The sequence below is a fragment of the Anopheles nili genome, chromosome 3 (assembly GCF_943737925.1).
Source record: "Anopheles nili chromosome 3, idAnoNiliSN_F5_01, whole genome shotgun sequence".
Classification (NCBI taxonomy): Eukaryota; Metazoa; Arthropoda; class Insecta; order Diptera; family Culicidae; genus Anopheles; species Anopheles nili.
In genome coordinates this window covers 65,748,163-65,764,020 of record NC_071292.1, presented here as the reverse complement: position 1 = coordinate 65,764,020, position 15,858 = coordinate 65,748,163, and the positions used below count along the sequence as shown (strand labels likewise).

The window sequence follows — 15,858 nt, the reverse complement described above, 5'->3', positions numbered from 1 at the left end:
TTGACCCTTTGTTTCAACATTGAAGAACTGTGAAGGGATTAATTAAATACAAAATGTACGGAGCGATGGAAAGAAGCGACGGCCAACTGTTGAGAAGGCGTGATGAAGCGGAAACCATCGAAATGGTAAAATACATTCAAACGTACCATCATTCCGTTGTTCGTTCGAGCTCGAGCAATCGATGCACCCCGGTCGGCACAAAGGAAAGCGAGATTTTCCGGGGAAAATTGATATCAGCTAAAATTCGCTGGCTGAAAAAGAAGCGTGTAATTTAAATAATAAACCCACTAAAAAATCCCACAAAATACACCGGGGCCGGTGCGTGTCCCCCAATCGGAGAGGGTTGATTGAAAATTAATTGCATGCCTTTCGCGTGCATGCCGTGCCATGTTGAGGTGGCTGATTTTTGGTTGCTTCTTTCGTCCTGGCACTATTGCATTTTTGCTCGCCTGCACTCGAGTGCCTTGCGCTTTCTGCAACAACAAAAAAAGAAACAAACGAGCGCTGAAACGTGCTGTTTCGGTGCTCGGTTTCCTGCTCAATTATACCGTTCAATATTAATATCTGCCGCTACCATCATGCGCTGGTGCGTGTGCTTATGCCTGTAGTTCATAAGTCATGTTCTCTCCGACGCACACACACACACACACACACACACCCGCACCGCGTTACGCTCGTTAAATTTTACCTTTCTTTTTTCGCCTCGTTGCAGTGAAAAATGGAGCAGTTTGAGCAACTACTGACGTGTTGCGTGTGTCTCGATCGATACCGCAACCCGAAGCTGCTGCCATGTCAGCATTCATTCTGCATGGAGCCGTGCATGGACGGCCTGATCGACTACGTCAAGCGACAGGTGAGTAGGGTGACGTCTTCCAACCCGACCCCATGGGGCGGTGGGTGGTGGGTGGTGGGTGGGGTGAGGGAGTAGGAGAGAGTTTCTGGGAAATTCTTCAAACCGGGTTTCTCCTCCAGAGTTACGATGTTTCTGTTTTCGCTGTTGTATCTTACGTAAAAACAAAGAGAAAAGGATAGAGATAGAGATGGAGAGAGAGAGAGAGAGAGAGAGAGAGAGGGATGAAGGGGGTGGGGGGAAAGGAGAAGGGATAGTAGATACGATACGGTTCGATTTGGTGTTCGTTTTATTTTAAGATCTCGCGAAAGTCCCCACACACGAGCAGCGTTTTCACTGTTCGAATTTGATAAGTAAACAATCTCTCTCTCTCGAGAGAGAGAGAGAGTTAGCATGCTGACCTTACTGTGGTGTCTGCATTCAATCTCCCTGCATGTCGATCAGCGCCAGATCTAAAGCCCGGAAAGGATGCGTTTTTTTTGTTGTTGCGTTTGACGACGTTGCGTTTGATGGAAACGCCAGCGATTCCGCTGCCTGTCGCAATCACTTTCGAGCTAGCGACCGCAGAGCTAGAGAACCTCCTGCATATCCTGCCCAGCCAGTTGTCCTGCGAGGCGGGCAACTGCATCCGGCACCATCGGCGAATGATAACAGCAATAAGCATCAAATAAATGCGCAGTGGCACCAACCGTTCTGTGTGATGTGCCTTGCGAGTGTTTGCGAGTGTCGGAAAAATCGCAGCAGACGGCTAACCCGGTTCAGCTCGTTACCGCGAGCAGGACGTTCCACGTTCCACGCCGAACACGGGTCGGAATCCAATTTTGTGAATCCGCTGCAGCACGTCCGCTCGATCTGCCCGTTTTGGCATCAATATGTATCGTCGGCTTGGGAGTTGGGTGTGATTTTTTTTTTCGCTCTCCCCCAACCCGTGGAAATGCCATTCGGAATGGAGAGAAGCACAATACAGCGATACCTAAAGGCGTTCAGCATGCGTTTCAGCATTCGTTTCCGTTATGTGATTTTTCTTTTGTGTGCGAGTGGGTGTATTTTTTTTTTTGGAGTATGATATTAGCTCTTTTGTGCGGTATCGAGAAAAATGCAAGATAGTTGGATGGAGCGATCTGGTGATGCGATTTCATGGAAGTGCATCGCAACATCGAGATGGTGATGCGATTTGAAATATTCTCTCTCTCTCTCTCTCTCTGGCTCTCATTCGCTTGAAATCTGAAGCCTACAGCTTTGTCCTAACCTAATAATAATCATCTCGTACGCTTCGCTTCAGGTCAAGTGTCCAGAATGCCGTGCCGAACATCGGATACCGTACCAGGGTGTGCAGGGTTTCCCGACCAACGTCACCCTGCAGCGGTTCCTCGAGCTGCACATCGAGATCACAGGCGAGCTACCCGATCCCACGTCCGGTAGGTGTACCGTTTTCCCTTGCTTAAGAACCACCTTATTCGCTCAAGTCTCACTTCGCTCTCTCTCTCTCTCTCTCTAGGCCAAATAATGGAGCGGTGCAACGTGTGCTCGGAGAAGGCGTACTGTGCGATGTGTGTGCACTGCGACAAGAAGATCTGTGGCGACTGCAAGGGCGCCCACATGGATATCCTGCGGCGTGAGATCAGCCGCATCAACAACCAGATCCGGCGCGGATTGCACCGCCTGAAGGAGGTCCTTGCGGTGGTCGAAAAGAACGCTTCGAACCTGCAGAACAACTGCACGAGCGTGTCGGAGGAGATCGACGAGATCTACCGGCGGTTGCAGAAGGCACTCAAAGACCGCACCGATCACCTGCGCCACGAGATGGACAAGTACGTGTCGACCGAGCTGAAGAACGTGGTCGCACTGAAGGAGAACCTCGAGCAGGAGATCGCCAACATCCAGAGCAACGCGGACCTGGCGGAGAAGTACATGAACGACACGGTCGAGTGGGACGACTGCGAGCTGATGGACGCGAAGGAGATCTTCCTGCGCACGGTCGACTTCATCCGGAACTTTGACTGCGAAACGATGGACTACAGCCGCAAGGTGCGCTTCATCATGAACATCGACCCGGGCAAGCTGATCGCGGAGGTTTCGTCGTACGGTGATCTAAACCTCCCGAACCACGGTGGTCCCGGAGCGGCCACAAGCCAGAGCCAGGGTTTGCTGCAGGCACCACCTGGGCCGGGTTTGATGCGCTCCAAGAGTGACCACCGGCTAGCGGCCCAGTTCCGCCAGCAGCAGGAGTCCCAACCGTGGAATGCCGACGAGGAACCGCTGCTCGGTGGGCGTCGATTCGGTGAACGGCCACCACAGAAACCTCAGCCACCGGTCGAACGCGATCGATATGGTGCTGGTGAGTCACGCTATGGTCGTGGCGCAACCGATTACGATTACGACGATGACTCGACGACGTCGGGTCGCGCCGGTAAAGGCCGCTTCCGGTCACGTTTCGCTCGATCCCACCAACTCGACAACGACTCCGATGGGGAGTCAAAACCGGCCACCAAATCGGCGGCTGAGCTCGAGCGCGAACGTAACAAAGTTTCAAGCACGGAGGACTGCGCCAAAGGCCCTCTCAGTGGCATCTTCCGTCTGATGGACTCACCGCGTGTCATGAAACGTCTGCAGGATCAGGAGAAGGGCAAAAAGAAGGCACCGGTGGCGGCCACCACCGCTACACCCACCCCAGCCAAGCCCTCGCCGTTGGGTGTGAAACCAAAGGCTCCAGCAGCCGGCCGTCAGCTTTCCGAGGACGACGAGATCGCGAGGATCAAGCGCCAGAATAAGGGTGCGTCTGGATCGAGTGCTGGAGCTGCCACGGGTGTGGTTCCCCCTTCATCGCAGGCTCCCGAACCGGAGCGACCCACCGCTGATCGTGTGTCCGCTCTCAAGGTGACCCGTACGGCCACACCCACTTCGGCCGCGAGCGATGACAGTGACAGCCCGGCGTCACCTGGCGCACGCCGCTCATCGCCCCACGTCGAGGTGAGACCCGAGGAGGAGTGAAGCGTCTCCTCTCCCGCAGGCAGCCATCCGTTCTTTCTTCGTTCTCTCCTTCGCCCTTTCGTTCGGGGTCCGTCCGTGGATCTCGGCTCCATGTCCTCTATCTTCTAGCCCCCTTTTTCTCGTTCGCTGAAGCTCCACGCTCCACGTGCAACGAGAGTGTATTATTAGCCCCTTAAAAACGTCTACACAGTACCTTTAGTCACTTCGGCCCGAAAAAAAAACTAGCGGAACACCTTCACCGCCCTTCACGCCCGGACCACGAGCCTCGGGATGCATGCAAATAAAAAAAGGACATCCCGGTCACACACAGTCGCAAACACACACTGACACAAACGAGAGAGAGAGCGTGCGCGCGTGGACCCTCAGGACGATGAAGCGCCAGGAAAGCGGACGGATGCGGGTTGGTGTCATGCTATTGGTCTAGGGCGGGGGTGGGCTCGAGGGATGTTTCGTGTCCTTCTGCCATCGTCCCTTTCGCGCCTTGTCTTTCTCATACGCTAAATCGTTTGTTTTACATTTGTTTTTTGGGAAAGGGAGTGGGATACTGTCGTACGAATGAGGCTCGCGATCATGTTAGGGGACATTAATTTTCATTTCTATTCGAACCTCTTTTTTAACATCACACACACACACACACAAACTCATGAGCACATTCCTTCCATTCGTGCGTGCGCACCGCCATTTTCCTGTGCCAAAAAATAAAAACAAACAAACAATGGCTCACTAAACGATCCTTTTACGCCGTAATACGACGCGTGGGGCATTTTTAACACCTTCCCACTCGATCGTTTCGCTCTCACTCTCATCCCGGCTGTAATTAGATCGTGCCCTCGTGCCTGCTCGAGCAGGACAGCCAGCTCGCTCAAAGCATCATCGTCCTTACCGTTCACCATACTAACCATGCTCGTTTACTGTCCTCCCGCAGGCCGAAAGTGATCAGGACGATTCGGAAGCGAACCGACGCAGCTCGCGTCAAACCACCGGTGCCAAAAAGCCGGCGGCTCGATCCGCGAGTAGCGAATCAAACTCGTCCAGCGAAAGCTCGAGCGCCTCACCGGTACCATCGCCGGCAACGGAGGTGAAACCCAAGACGATCCTTAAAAACGCGAACGAATCGTCGGTGCAGCGAAATGGAACGGCCAGTCCCACGACCACCACTGCCGAGGCTGTGAAGAAACCGTTCCAGAGTCGCTTCCTGCCGCAACCGCAGGCCACAGCACCGGCGGCCGCTGAGAAAAAGGACGAATCGGAAAGCAGCTCCGAGGAGGAAACTTCTTCCGAGGAGGACTCCGAGGAGGAAGAGGAAGAAGAAGAGGAGAAACCAGTGGTGGCAGCGGTGAAACCGGCCAGTCCGGTCAGTGTCACTCCGACGGCCAGCTCAACGGCGGCTTCGGCTTCACGTTCCCCGAGCAGTCCGCTGTTTGGGCGCGTGTCGCGTCAGGACTCGTCCGAAAGCACGCGCAAGACTTCGCGTGATGAGCCACGCACAACGAGCGGATACTCGAGTCCAACGAGCTACCGAAGCCACGCGAACCATTACGAGCGGGATGAGAGCCCAAAGTACGGTTCAACTGGTTCCGGTTCGTCAGCGTTGCGATCGCGAACCACGAGCCACGCGGCTGAGCCCGAGGACAACAAATACGGCAGTTCCGGTTCGGGGTAAGTGACAATCAAAAAGTAGGGGTGTCCTTTTGCGTGACCTCGGGGTGACTCACGGTGGCAGCTTAATTACAGGTACACGAGCCGGTTCCTGAACAAAAGCAAGAGCACGGCAGTCGTGGCCCCGGATGATGATGCGACGGATGATTCGGACAGCCGGCATGGTGCCGGTGGACGCAGTCGGTTTAGCGCTTTGCAGGATCGACGTACGCGTCTGGCTCGCAGTCGTTCCTCGCACAACTTTGGCAACGATGACGAGGAAGACGAACCCGTCTCACCAACCACCAACTCGCCGTCAGCCTATCTGGCGGCTAGGTACGTACTAAGCGCCTGAATGTAGGCAATATGTCAACGCACGCGTGCATCAAAGACTGGGCGCCTCCATTAATGACGCTTTGTGGGTATTTTTGCCCCCCATCCCACCTACAGATACGGTGCGTCCTCATCGCTCGCCTCACAACCAGCCGATCTGTCACGCAGTCGTTCAACACACGCGCTGAAATCACGCGAGCCCTCACCCGAACGCTCGAGTGCGACTTCCGGTGGCGATAAGGATGGTGCCGCGCTCAGTTCGTGGGCGCGCTACCTCAAGAACAAGTACGGCAACCGATCGACGAAGGACGGGAAGGACTCACCCGGCTCCAGTAGCCTCTCGTCGGGCGTTGGGTCGTCCTCGCTGACGTCACCATCCGCATCCTCAGCGAGCACGTCGAGTGCGTCGGCTTCGGCCGCCGCTCGGCGGCTCAGCCTCGGGCTGCCCTTGCGGCAGACGGATCTGCTTAGCTCGGATGACGATTCAAAAAACGGGCTAGGCTCCCCTACCTCTCCTACGGCAGCAGCGGCAGCAGCCGGTATACCCGGGGCAGCAGGTATGTCCCCTAGGACACAGTACCTGCAGAAGCGCCGGCAGCTGTTCCAGATAGGAGGTCGGGGGAGCGAACCAGGTTCCTTCACGTGGCCGCGCGGTATCGCCGTCGGCCCGGATAACAGCATCGTCGTGGCGGACTCGTCCAACCACCGCGTGCAGGTGTTCGACTCGAACGGCATCTTTGCCAGCGAGTTCGGCCAGTACGGTAACGGGGACGGCGAGTTCGATTGTTTGGCCGGTGTAGCGGTCAACCGGATCGGCCAGTTCATCATTGCCGACAGGTGAGTTGGGCAGCATTGCATTTCGCACACTCACAATTCACATGGTTTTCTTATAAAACAGATACAACCACCGGATTCAGGTGCTCGACCCGGCCGGTCGCTTTCTGCGATCGTTCGGCTCGCAGGGTACCACCGATGGGAAATTCAACTATCCCTGGGGCATCACCACGGATGCGCTCGGGTTCATCTACGTGTGCGATAAGGAAAATCACAGAATTCAGGTGAGTACGGGGTTGCCTTGAGAAGCTGGGGATGCTTCACGGCCTACTTTGCTGCCCGTTCGATGACCGAAGCTACCGCAAGCTCGTTTATAGCCGACAGTTGAGGTGTAGGACCACATCGGCCGGAACAGCTCGTTATGCAAACTTCATCCGCATGTTAAGCCCATCGGCAGTTTAAATTGCTTCCTAGGGCTCGTGAAACACCGGCAAACGTACGGTACCTTCATTTGATCGACCATAATTGGTTATCAAATCGAAATTGCTTGATTGAACAAACGGCTCGTTCGGAAAGGCGACACAAAAAAGCGGTCACCCGAACGGGCATGTAATCATGTTTAATCAAGCAGGCCGCTTCTTTAGACCCGATATTTCTTCAGCCCCAACTCACTCGTGGCTCGATAAGCAACTCGAGAGCGAACCAGGATTACCGTGATGGCCGTTTCGCGTAAGCGAGAATGTCGCCCGACCTGCTGCTGCGGAGCATGACACTGATGATCTTTCATTCCGAGTGACCCAATTCTAGGGGTCCCGCAACTGCCGCATCGCCTAGCGAAGGCGGCCCAAAACCAAACCCCATTCTAACCGAACCTCTACCCGCGTTCGACTCTCCCAATCAAGGTATTCCAATCCGATGGATCGTTTATTGGCAAGTTTGGCAGCTGCGGCAAGGAAAAGGGCCAGCTCGAGCACCCGCACTACATCGCCGTCTCCAACACGAACCGCGTCATCGTGTCCGACTCGAACAACCACCGTGTGCAGGTAAGCGTGCTGATTTGCATTCCACCGGGGGGGTGGGGGTGTGGGGGGGGGTAAATTGTCCACCCAACCGGAAGACCCTTGTCAGGGCGTGATCCCGCGAATGGGCGCGCTCGGGCACACGCTCGCTTTTGCACCGGAAGCGCGGGCGGTCATGTAATATGTAATTTCCGGTGTCGGTTCGGCGGAAGTTTTTCTTTCGCCATATTTTTTTTCCCACCCCTCTACCCCCGGGTTCCCGAGCGCAAACCGGAAGCCGAGTGGTTCGGGTGTGAACGGCGAACCTGCTCATTTGAATTTCCGGTCGCTGACAGCTGCCCGTCAGCGCTCGGTGGACCGTGCGCAACGAGAAGTTGGGTTTGGGGAAGGCTGGGGGTCGGAAAAACCGAAACACATTATGACCCACCTGCCTCGATCCAGCACCCTGGGACTTCATGCTCCTTTCCAACGACGCTGACAGAAAACGGACCGGAAAATTCGCTCACGTTTACCCAACGACACGAGCGAGTTCGTGTCGTTTTGCACCATTTTTTCACCCTTTCTTTCACTCGCTCTTTCTCGCTCGCTCACTCTCTCATACCTTTCACCTTTTTTCGTTTTGCAACAGATTTTTGACGTCAACGGTCGCGTCCTGACGACGTTTGGGGGCGAAGGCTCCGAGGAAGGTCAATTTAAATTCCCCAGGTAAGTAAGCGAGGGAAAAACCCCATCACGCTTGGAATGGAAAATAAGCAAAAAAAAGAGGCCCCGATGCTACACATTTCAGACCCCTTTTTCTAGGGTCTGGCGTACGATGTTGGTCCCGTTCAGCGGTTCAAGGGCGGAAATTCCGTTTCCGTTTCCGTGTTAGACCGCACGGTACGAACGGCCCCGGTCTGTGGGTCTAATTTTCATTTTTCCAAACCTCCGGCTTCTTTTCCTTTGTGTGGCCTCACGAAACCAGCGCGAAACCACCCTGCTCTTAGACAGCCGGTCCGGCTTAGGATATCGCCCACGAGATACCACGCGGAAAGAATTGAAAACCTCTCGGCTCTCGGCTCTCTCGGCAGCGCACGTCAGCTGGAAGAACGCTTACCGGTTTCGAGATGCGATAGTGCCGGATAAGCGTCGCAGCTCGTTGAGATAATTCCACTCTGCCGTAGGGCACGCGGACACCCCCGTCTCAAAACCGGTGTCCGATGGTTTGCTTTTGCAGGTGCAATTTTCCACTGGACCAACATGGAACTATTTATTTCCCATCCAGTGCGCCCTTTTGCGCGAAAACGCGTAATCCCATTATCACGGAGCAGGGTTCTGTTTGTCGAAGCAAAACCCCGCCACCGAACTGCAGCTGCAGTAGCGATGCGTTTCGTCCGCTACCGATTCCGATTATGGGTTGCGCATTGCAGAAAGCGTTCAGCAAAAGGGAACGCTTTGTGCTCGGATGAAGCAAAAAAAAACCGCGGCGATTAAGCGGCGATAAATTACCTGCGCTCAACTCATTAGCGAGGGTTATCAACGAAGACTCGAACACGAACACGGCTGAATAGGAAAATGGCGAGAAAATTACACACACACGTCCTTGTGTGTGTGTTGAGGAGGGAGTAATATACATGGAAAATAGCAAAAAACGAAAAGCAAGCACAGATTGCTGCATGCTTTGTGTCGTTTCTGGTGAGGCGAAAAAAAAACCCCAAACTCAACCGAACGGCAACCGAAGCACGATATGGTCGGTGTTCTTCATTTTGCTGCAAAGGAGGGTTGTCCATGTAGCTGGAAACTCACCACAAACCATTGCATTGTAGCTGTGCCAGTAATTTGTGGTTGATGGCACTCCACCGGCAGCAACAAGCGCATCGTGTGTAACGTGTACGAATGCCTGGAACCATCCAACCGCTGAAACCATACCGGTCTGTGTGTTCAATAAATGTAGCTAATTAATGCCATATTAAAAAATGGCATTCGTGGGAATTCGTTGCGCTGCAGCACTCAATGGTTCGTCGGTCAACAGCTTCAAGCCCTTTTTTTTGTGATATTTTTAACCTCTTTTTCCATGGCAGTAATGCCACAAAAATTACCATTCCGTACGATGCAACCACCTGGCAGCGCCTGCTGTGTCGGTTCGCGGTTGGCTTTTTTTTTGCAGAACATTTTATCGACACACGGTTCAGGTTTTTACCGTTGGCTTTTTTTTTTGCCAATCCATCCATCAGATTGGTCACGACTGATTGGAGTGGAAATCAGCATCATTATCATCATCATCATCATCAGCGTAATGATCTGTTCCACTAAGGATCAACCAGAAACCAACAACCACTGGAACAGAATGAAACTTCTCCAACATTACACGGAACCATAGTTCCGGTGGGATTAGCTGGGGCTTTTGTTGAGCAAAAAAAGAGGAAAAAACCACTCGAGAACAAGCTAAACTCCATCGATGAATGGTGGTGCTTTGCATGAAAAAAAAAAAGGACGCCATATCATCCGATCGGTTCCAAGCGAAGCCGATGAGTTGCGTTTCACGCTCTGATGTTGCAAATGAAAGCGCGCTTTCTCCGGCTAGGGGCGGTTTGGACCCCCTACGAACGCCTTTTGGGCGCAAATGTATCGCAAAACTCGCCGCACAATAACAGCTCGCGAATTCTCCATTGTTAAAGCCGATTGCTGCGATGAACGATGCGATGCACAAGCGGTCACAAGCTAGCGGTTGCCTAGGAATCGGTTGCCCGAACCCCACACGGGGGTGACTTTAACCTCATTCAAAACTCGCTATGAGTGTTTCTCGCAAGCGAATACGAATGCCACCCTAAGCCTGAAGCTTTTCGCAACCCTAGAGCACGCACACACTCACACACGCCATGCCACGGTTGCTATGAATATGAATGGAAAGCAAACGGGCCAACGAGCCGCGTCCAATTGCGACGATAACAATCCCCCACACACCGTGGTCGCGTACATGTTTGTTGATAATTTTCCGATTATCATCACAAGCTGTCTTTATGAGGAAATAACGTCAATATGATGGGGACGCACACGAGCAATTGTGTGCGCGTCGGTCGGACGGATGCTTCCTTCGGGCGCCTTTCGACGGCCGGAGTTCGTCGCTTCCATTCGTCCTTCGGGAACGGTGTTCCTGGTTCCGGTCACGTCGGTTCTGGCAACGGCGGCAGACAAGCGCCGACAGCAATCACGAGCGGATTTCTAATAAATTGATTCGCCGCAGGAGAGGTTGTGCTTTGTTATTATTGCATTCGTCGTATTTGTTGCGCACAAACTTACGCCCCGTGGTGCGCCCTTTTGTGCGGCCACCACGCACGCTGAAGGGCAACCATGGAAATATCGGATCCGGCGCAATTTATTCCCGCTTTATTTTCACAACCCAAAACCGTTCGCGCGACGCTGGAAGAACGAATGCTTTACGGGGGCTTTCATTTTTTCCTTTTTTTTCTCTCTCTCTCTCTCTCTCTCTTCTGGTGGTTTTCCCACCCAACTCACCCACCTCATTCAAGAGCGAAAGAGCTGAAGTTTGCCAGCATAATCCTTCACCTTGTGTTCGCGCTCGAGCTACTTTCGGTTCCACCCACAGCGGTGTTTTCTCGTCGCACCGATACCGCAGCAACCCAGCGAAGGCTTTCGCACGTATCGTTCTTCTCGCGCAACGCAATGGGAGTAGGGTTGTTGTTGCGAAGGCATAGGGTGGTAAGGAAAGCTACAAAGCAGTAAGACCGCGCGTTTGCTTGCGCGCCTCAGGCGAAAGGTATCCTGGGCCCTTCGTTCGGGCGCCTCGCAAGAAGGGTGAACGGGAGGAATGGGGTTGATGGTGGGTGGAACAGAGTGGGTGATTGTGTTAGCCGTCTGTGCATCTCTCTCTCTCGCTCTCTCTCGCTCTCTCTCGCTCTTTTTGATTCGATGCTGTGGTATGGAAAGCGACTTCGATCCTGTCGAGGGAAATCTCGGGAATGGAGCCCCATCCGTGGGAGTTTTGGGTTTTTTGTTTGTGTGTGTGTGTGTGTGTGTGTGTTTTGCACCACCCCCCCCCTCCCCCACAATCCTCGCTGGATGGCGAATGGAACGTAACCGGTTTTCTTCTTTTCCTTTTGTTTTGTTTTCTTCTTCTTCCATTTTGTTCGTCTCTTTTTTTACGCCACCCCTTGATTACCTTTCCGAAGCGCGCGGTCTTGTGCTCGTGCTGCAGCGTGGAATGAGTACCAGGATCGCGCCCACGATCGATAACGGGTGTGCCAATTGGTGTGTGCGTGTGTGTATGTGTGTGTGCCTTTTAAGCAGTTCGCGCACATCTCGGGGGAAATTTATGGGCGAATCAATAAAACGAAACCCCGGCCAAGGGTGAGCAGAATGGTAGCGTAAAGTTTTTAATATACCACCGGGTGCGATCGCTGCCTGCCAAGGGATGAAGCTACAACAACAAAAACACCAACAACAAAAAAACAGGAACACCAAAAAAAACCACCGTGATACCACCGAGACTTACCGCCCAGAGTGCCTTCACCGCAATCATACCGCATTATTTCTCGATAAACTGCTTCACCCTTGCCGCCCCAGAGCGGACGCGACGAATAAATCAAACGTGTGCATCCCTTCGCATGCGAGCGGTACGATTTTACGGCAGCCCCTCGGCTGTCTATCAAAAACACGTCGGGGATTTGTACTTTTTAAACTTTTATTTTCCCGCATTTGTGACCCTTCCACACGTGTGTCGGGCAGCAGCGGTCCAGTCGGCCGGCTCGGTATCCTTCCAAAACCGGAACGATTTGAGGGGGTCTTTGTTTTTCCTTTTCTTTTCTTTTCTTTTCTTCTTTTTGCAAACTCGTACTCGAAATGGGGATGTGTTTTGTTTTTCACACGATCCCTCTCTCACTCTCTTTCTCTCAGCCAACTTTGATGCTTTCTTTTTTCGGCTCTTTTCGGGATTTATTTGCCCATTTTTCAACCACATGCGTCCTTGTGAGCCTGCGGAATCTACCCGCTACCGTGCAGCTGGGAGAGTTGGGCTTACTTTCGAAACAAACGCCCGGAAAACCCACCGGGGACCACCTTGCAAAACTCCTTGCGGCCCACGGTAATGGCCAGTTTTCCACAGCACAGCGAGATTTTGTTTTTCCTTGTTTTTTTTTTGCTGTTGCTTGAAAACTGGTGGGTGATGGAAACATTTTTCCCGCCACGGGCACGCGAACGAACCCACGCGGGGTGGGCTTCAGATTTGATTTATGAACCCCGATTCCCTTGGGTGGAGAGTCCTCCGCCCCCCCCCCCTGGGAGAGTAAACGTCACCCCTGCCTCGGTTTGTGATAGAAGCACAGTATGGGGGGAAATAAAAACGCGGGCTCGCAAGGACACGCCAAATGCAGGACGTGTTTCCCGCGAGACGGATGCCTTATTAAGACACGCATCCGCTGACGGCTGGCTGTCTCGCCGGGAGAGTGAAGTTTTAATCAGACCGCACCGTCCCTGTCGCGGTGTGTGTGTTTATTTAAGTCGTTCTCCTCCCACCCAGCATCCTTGATCCTTGGAGTAAAGCGTGTGTGAAAAGTGCACGGGCAAATAGAAAACGGAACGTTCCGCTGTCCGGAACGGGCGAAGGCGAAACTTTTTTGACGTATTCACTTGCGTATGGGGGAACCTTTTTTTTTGGTTTAGTAAAACTTTTTGTTTTGCTATTTTTTTTCTTCTGCTGATGGCACGGAAGTGACATGCGATCGGTCCTACGAACGAAACGAATATCGCATGCCGTTAATTACTAAGGGAAAACTTTCCCACGGAGAATGCTCTGGAAATGAAATGAAAAAAAAAAAACAACAACAGAAAACACATACGTGCATGCACATGTGCACCGAAAAATCGCCCCCATCTGCTCGGGTGAGATGATGGGGTATTCAATTTCAACAAACCCCATGTAGTTTTTCACTTTTCTGACCACCGAGGTCGCATTTTATCGTTTGTTCCCTGTCCACCGGGAAAATACTGATTACAATCACATAAAATAACATTAATTAAGACACCACTGTCAGCATCTCTCTTTCTCTCGCTCTCTCTCTCTCTCGCGTGCGCTCGAACACACACAAACCCACGCTCACTGGGAGGCCTTCTGGCATGGGTGGTATCGAAAACGAAACGGAACCAGGTCGGGTCCACTCGAACCAACTCGGTGGGTGGACGGAGAATGGAATGAAAATGTTTGTACCACGGCACAATAAACATTGAGCTTTCGGGTTGGTCGATCCCAGCGCCAGCGGAAGCCAAAGCCACATTCCGGGCTGTGTCCTGTGGGTGGGTTTCGAACCGGTGCCGACAAGACGGTAGTTTTTGAATCCAATTCCATTCCAAACCAGGGCCCGACATTCCTGCTCGTTCCGTGCGTGAAAACGCTGACCTGCTGACCGAAAAGAAAAACCCAGCAAACCCTTTCGGACCTGCCGTTTGTGGTATCTTCTGTTCAGCTCTCTTTTGTGGCGAGACGAAGAGGACCCCATCGAGTTTAGAAGGACCCCACCAACCGGTTGGTGAGCCACAATCAGTCACAGGTGAAAGCGCACACGACGAAGAAGTCGAACGGAAAGCAACTGGAATTCGAGAGAGAGAGAGAGAGACGGCCATTGATGGTCACACCAAGTCGAAATCACGCCCAATGTGCGCTTCCGGGTGAGTCCGGAAAGTCAACCCAACCCAGCCCGGTGATGTCGTCACCCGGGGTGGCGTTGATTGCGCCATCGTACGTTGGCGACGTGCCGGAATTTGGCTTCGCAAACACACGCACCCCGGCCCAGACTGCGAAGGTCGGATAATTTGTGACCGAGTAAATTACACGAGCATGTTAGGGATGTTCGTGCCCGCCAGCAGCAAATTCCCAGCTCCCAGGGATCCACCAGCTGGTTCGCTTCGGTTTCGATTCGAAGGGAGGGAATAAATTATCTCGCGCCGGTTATGCCAACGGGTGCCAACGAGCGCCAACGGGCGTTAATGCTTCCGGCGTACAACATTATCGGGTCAGCAATGTTCGACGGGGCGGCATTTAAGAGTCACCTGTGCATGCATCGATCACCCGATGCTGGTGGTTACGGGGATCATTTGCGAAAAATTATGGCCCTTTTAGCACCTTTGAAACGTGTGTGTGTGTGTGTGTGTGTGTGTGTGCGTGTGTGCTTTTACGCGACATTCATCTACGCGAGACAAATTCGGCTCGTTAGTAGACACTCGTCGGCAGCTCGGTGGGATGTTAAACACTTCATTTGGCCCTTTCGCCGTCGGCAGTGCGTCCTGACGTCAACGGTTTGCGTTCACCGGAAGGGCAAAAAAAAAGGAAGCGCCCATTATGCCACACCAAACATCCAAATCCTTTCTCGTGTACTGAAGTTTTGTACCGTCGTGTACCGGCGAACAAACAGCGCGCCATCAGTGCTGCCTTTCTTTGAAGAAATCTGCGTCTCACCCAGCTGTCAATCACAGGGCAGCGAAAAAGGACGACGTGAATAAGGCACCCGACGAGGCCCGAAAATTGTTTGTCGCCGGAAGTGTGGCTCAATGGGGTCGCATGATGCGTCGGGCGCTGTCAGGATGCTTTGGTTTCTCGTTTGCTTTTTTCTTCTACTCGCTCTGGTACTCCATCTCCATTCGGAAACAAAAACTCCTTTACACCGGCATTCTGCCACTGGCAGGGCGATAATTGGAAGCTGTCGAGAGGCATCCGCGTGTTGACGTGCGGCCCAAAAACCTTCTGCCTGCGCTGAGGAACCCCTTTCTTCGCCAATGACTAACGGCCTTCCGCTGACGGATCTCCTGCTGCATAGGGGGGATTGGGAGTGATTGTAATTGGTGTAAAGTTTGTATTGCGAGCAAAGACATCAACGCACGCGGGTGGCCCAAGCAATGGACCTCGTTTTGGCTTCAATCAGCGTCAGCGTACAGGTCGGAACAGGTGGCCTGTTTGGGTGATTCTTGAAAATCGTTCCTGCATCAAAATTCACATCCTAACGCGGCCACTTCTCCTCGAACGGTGAACGGACGCTTCTTGAGCAGCTAGTTTATTGGCTTCGTGCCATAGCACCGGTGGCAACTTGTTTTGTCAAGCATTCGATCGATACTGGCGCGCTACTTCGATCACCTTCCTGGGAGCACACCGGAGGGCATCAATTACGGTGTGTAATTTAATCCCTGCAATTCGCGAATACACGGTTCCCAGCACGTTTGTTGCTTCAGCACGTCGTTGGCTTGCACATTTCTCGTGGATCAATTTAA

At 53.0% G+C, this 15,858-nt stretch overlaps 1 protein-coding gene across 1 annotated transcript in view; it reads left to right on the top strand.

Moving 5' to 3' along the window:
• Positions 1-15,858, top strand: part of LOC128727265 (RING finger protein nhl-1) — a 40,113-nt gene that overhangs the window by 17,053 nt on the left and 7,202 nt on the right. The window contains exons 2-10 of the mRNA XM_053821160.1: positions 713-853; positions 2,133-2,268; positions 2,349-3,820; positions 4,767-5,500; positions 5,576-5,815; positions 5,930-6,649; positions 6,711-6,870; positions 7,489-7,629; positions 8,234-8,310. Coding sequence (XP_053677135.1) covers positions 719-853; positions 2,133-2,268; positions 2,349-3,820; positions 4,767-5,500; positions 5,576-5,815; positions 5,930-6,649; positions 6,711-6,870; positions 7,489-7,629; positions 8,234-8,310 — 3,815 coding nt within the window. The 5' untranslated portion in view covers positions 713-718. The remainder of the gene's footprint in view (positions 1-712; positions 854-2,132; positions 2,269-2,348; positions 3,821-4,766; positions 5,501-5,575; positions 5,816-5,929; positions 6,650-6,710; positions 6,871-7,488; positions 7,630-8,233; positions 8,311-15,858) is intronic.